The sequence below is a fragment of the Triticum aestivum genome, chromosome 3B (assembly GCF_018294505.1).
Source record: "Triticum aestivum cultivar Chinese Spring chromosome 3B, IWGSC CS RefSeq v2.1, whole genome shotgun sequence".
NCBI lineage: Eukaryota > Viridiplantae > Streptophyta > Magnoliopsida > Poales > Poaceae > Triticum > Triticum aestivum.
In genome coordinates, this window is record NC_057801.1 from 682,686,399 (window position 1) to 682,689,121 (window position 2,723).

A 2,723-nucleotide genomic window follows, 5' to 3' on the forward strand; every position below is an offset into this window, starting at 1 on the left:
TGGAGGTTATCAAGATGCACAAGTCTTAGGGAGTGAATGTTGAATAATCCTTGTGCATTTTTTTCTTCTGGTTTTTTTTATCTCTGTATTCTGTACTGTAGCTCGTCACACTGTTGTCGTTGACAGCTGCAAGTTAGTTCAGTTTTTTCAGTAGACAGTTTCAGATAGAATTAGTTGTCTTGGTCATCGCCTAACGATCCAGGACCGATTCCTGTGGACACACGATGCCGCTCGTGGGATGGCGCGAGACTCACGGATCGTGGGGTTTCACCCTTTACTTGTAATTCTGAATAAGAGAAGAAAAACGATGAGAAAAGTTGCAGACTGAACGCAACGCAAAAACACAGTGTCCTCGTCTCTGTATGTTCATCCACAATTCGCGTGTGTGATTCAGATCCTGTGATAACAGACTTTGAGGTTGTGAGGTGCTTTGGTTAACCTCGGCTTCTCGAACAGAGATTAGCCTAAAGATAACACAGTACACACTCCGTCAATTGCGACGAGATTCAGATTTATTGGATTACAAAGATTACAAGGACGACGCATGCATGCATGATGCCGCACGCGCATTATTTTTGGTTCCCAAACGCTAATCATGCATGCGTGCATGCATGATGGGAACGATTGTAAAGACGAAGAAAACGCAAACTAGCCGGTGAAGAAGACGTGGCAACGATCGACATTGGCACAACTCATCCCCTCACCTGATCCCGTCGCAATACTAGTAGCCATATGCAGTTCAAGATCACCCCTGCACTATGGAGCTGAGCGGCAGGGCGGCGGCACCAACGGCGTCATGGCAGGCGCCGCTCTGGCAGCCCTGGCCGCAGAACTCGACGCCGAGCCCGCAGTATCCGTACTGGCTGCAGCAGAAGTTGCTCAGGCACGGCTTGTCGGCGCTGCACTTGATGTTGGCGCGGCAGGGCCCGTTCTGGCAGCCGGCGCCGCAGTACTCCTGGCCGTAGCCGCAGAACCCGTCGCCGCTGCAGCAGTGGTTGTTGGGGCACGTCACCGCGTTCGCCCCGGCCTGGGCGCCGCAGCGTTTGGGCTCGTAGCAGGCGCCGCTCTGGCAGCCATCGCCGCAGTAGTTGGCGTCCATGCCGCAGTACCCCCACGCGCTGCAGCAGAGGTTGTTGGGGCACTCCATGCCGTCGGCCGCGTGGCCGCACTGCTCGGCGTGCGCGCCCGCCATGGCGAAGGCGAGGACGACGACCGCGCCGAGTGTGAGGGCCTTGTTGCTCATCATCTTCTTCCTTTCAGCTGGCTTGTGGATCTAGTACTGGTTGTGGTGTGTGTGTGAGTAAACGGGTGGTGCTCTCCTCTCTTTATATAGGCGTTCTGGTTCAGTTCAGTTCAGTTTATTAATTGTAGCTCCTCTTGCAAAAAAAAGATACTGATTCCCAGCGAGCGAACGTTCGCTGCCACGCATGGCATTTGCGAATGCGGATGGCATATTTAAGGGGTGATGGCAGTTTTCAGAAAAAAACATGGCAGTTCTTTATTTTTGTGCAATTTTGGTCAACAACTGTCATCCTTTGGATTTGGATCTCATCCAAGTGAACATCAACCAGTTAACATTACCGCAAAAAAAAAATGCAAGTCCAAACCTGCGTCCTCCGGGCTATTTAGCTCTCCATTTGGCTTTAAGATTCGTGTGTTTTTTCGTAATACAACCCCTCAACTTTAGCCATTCCTTATGATGGGTTTTATCACCAACTAAACAAAACTCAGTGTTTCCAGTTTGGATAGGACACAAGGGAAGCGTCCCGGTTCGAGCTCTCGCCACTTCGTATTCTCATTCTTGTCCCTCGCCGCTAACGGGGGGATTCACCACAATGGGTGAGGGTGGGCCAACAATGATAATGTTAATATAAATTCAAATTATTTATGACTTTTAAGACTTTTTGTCTGAAGTAAAGACTACCGGAAAAAATCAGGGTAAGCCGCCACCCTCTAGCTCCGCCACTACTCGCTGCCTACAGTGGTTGAGCCAGGAATCTAAGATCGGTGGAGGGGACAATGAGTCAAACTTTTGATAACAAGAGCCAAATTATACTAATACATGCATTTTCCCTATGATCTTAGAGAGTGGCGGAGCTTCAAGCTAATAGTTGGGCGGGCCAGGCAAAGAAATTATCCCTATTTTGTACTGGACTGGGGGTCAAGGCCCAGGTTGGTCCCAATCGTAGCTCTGCCCCTGAACTTAGAGGTTAAGTTGACAAAATAAGCACATATATACGCAAATGTGGATGATGGGCGCGGCCATGGCTCTTGTAAGTCCCTGCGTCCGCCACTGGAGAGACGGCGCGATGCTAGCCTTCGGCAATGCTTTGTGCAGCAGTTGAAGGTACTGGTCATGTGCGGGGCATTTTTTGTTATGTGGGTGACTCATCGTCGTGAGATCGGTTTGTCAAAAATTCTTTTCAAGTAGTCTCAGTCAGCGAACTTGGCTCCACAGAAGAAGTCAGTAGTGAATCAAAGAACTCATGCATGTAATCAGTGACTAGGGATCGATCAATCAGATGCAACTGAGCCATACAAAAAGAATTGGAATCTTCCTAATTCTTGAATGGGCAAGCACACGCCATGGATTTATGGCAAGGAATCTCCAACAAGTTCTTCCTCATGTCACATGTATCTTCCTAATTCTTGAATTGTTTCCATCCTAAATTTCTGTCTTCATTCCGAGTTAGGAATTTTAAAAACCACATGGGACTAATATT

At 48.9% G+C, this 2,723-nt stretch overlaps 1 protein-coding gene across 1 annotated transcript; it reads right to left on the reverse strand.

Annotated features, from left to right (window-relative positions):
• Window positions 1-411: 411 nt before the first annotated feature.
• Window positions 412-1,309, reverse strand: LOC123066055 (root-specific lectin-like). Its single transcript, XM_044489216.1, has one exon. The coding sequence runs from the start codon at window positions 1,244-1,246 to the stop codon at window positions 746-748; it is 501 nt and encodes a 166-aa protein (XP_044345151.1). The 5' UTR covers window positions 1,247-1,309; the 3' UTR covers window positions 412-745.
• Window positions 1,310-2,723: the final 1,414 nt, after the last annotated feature.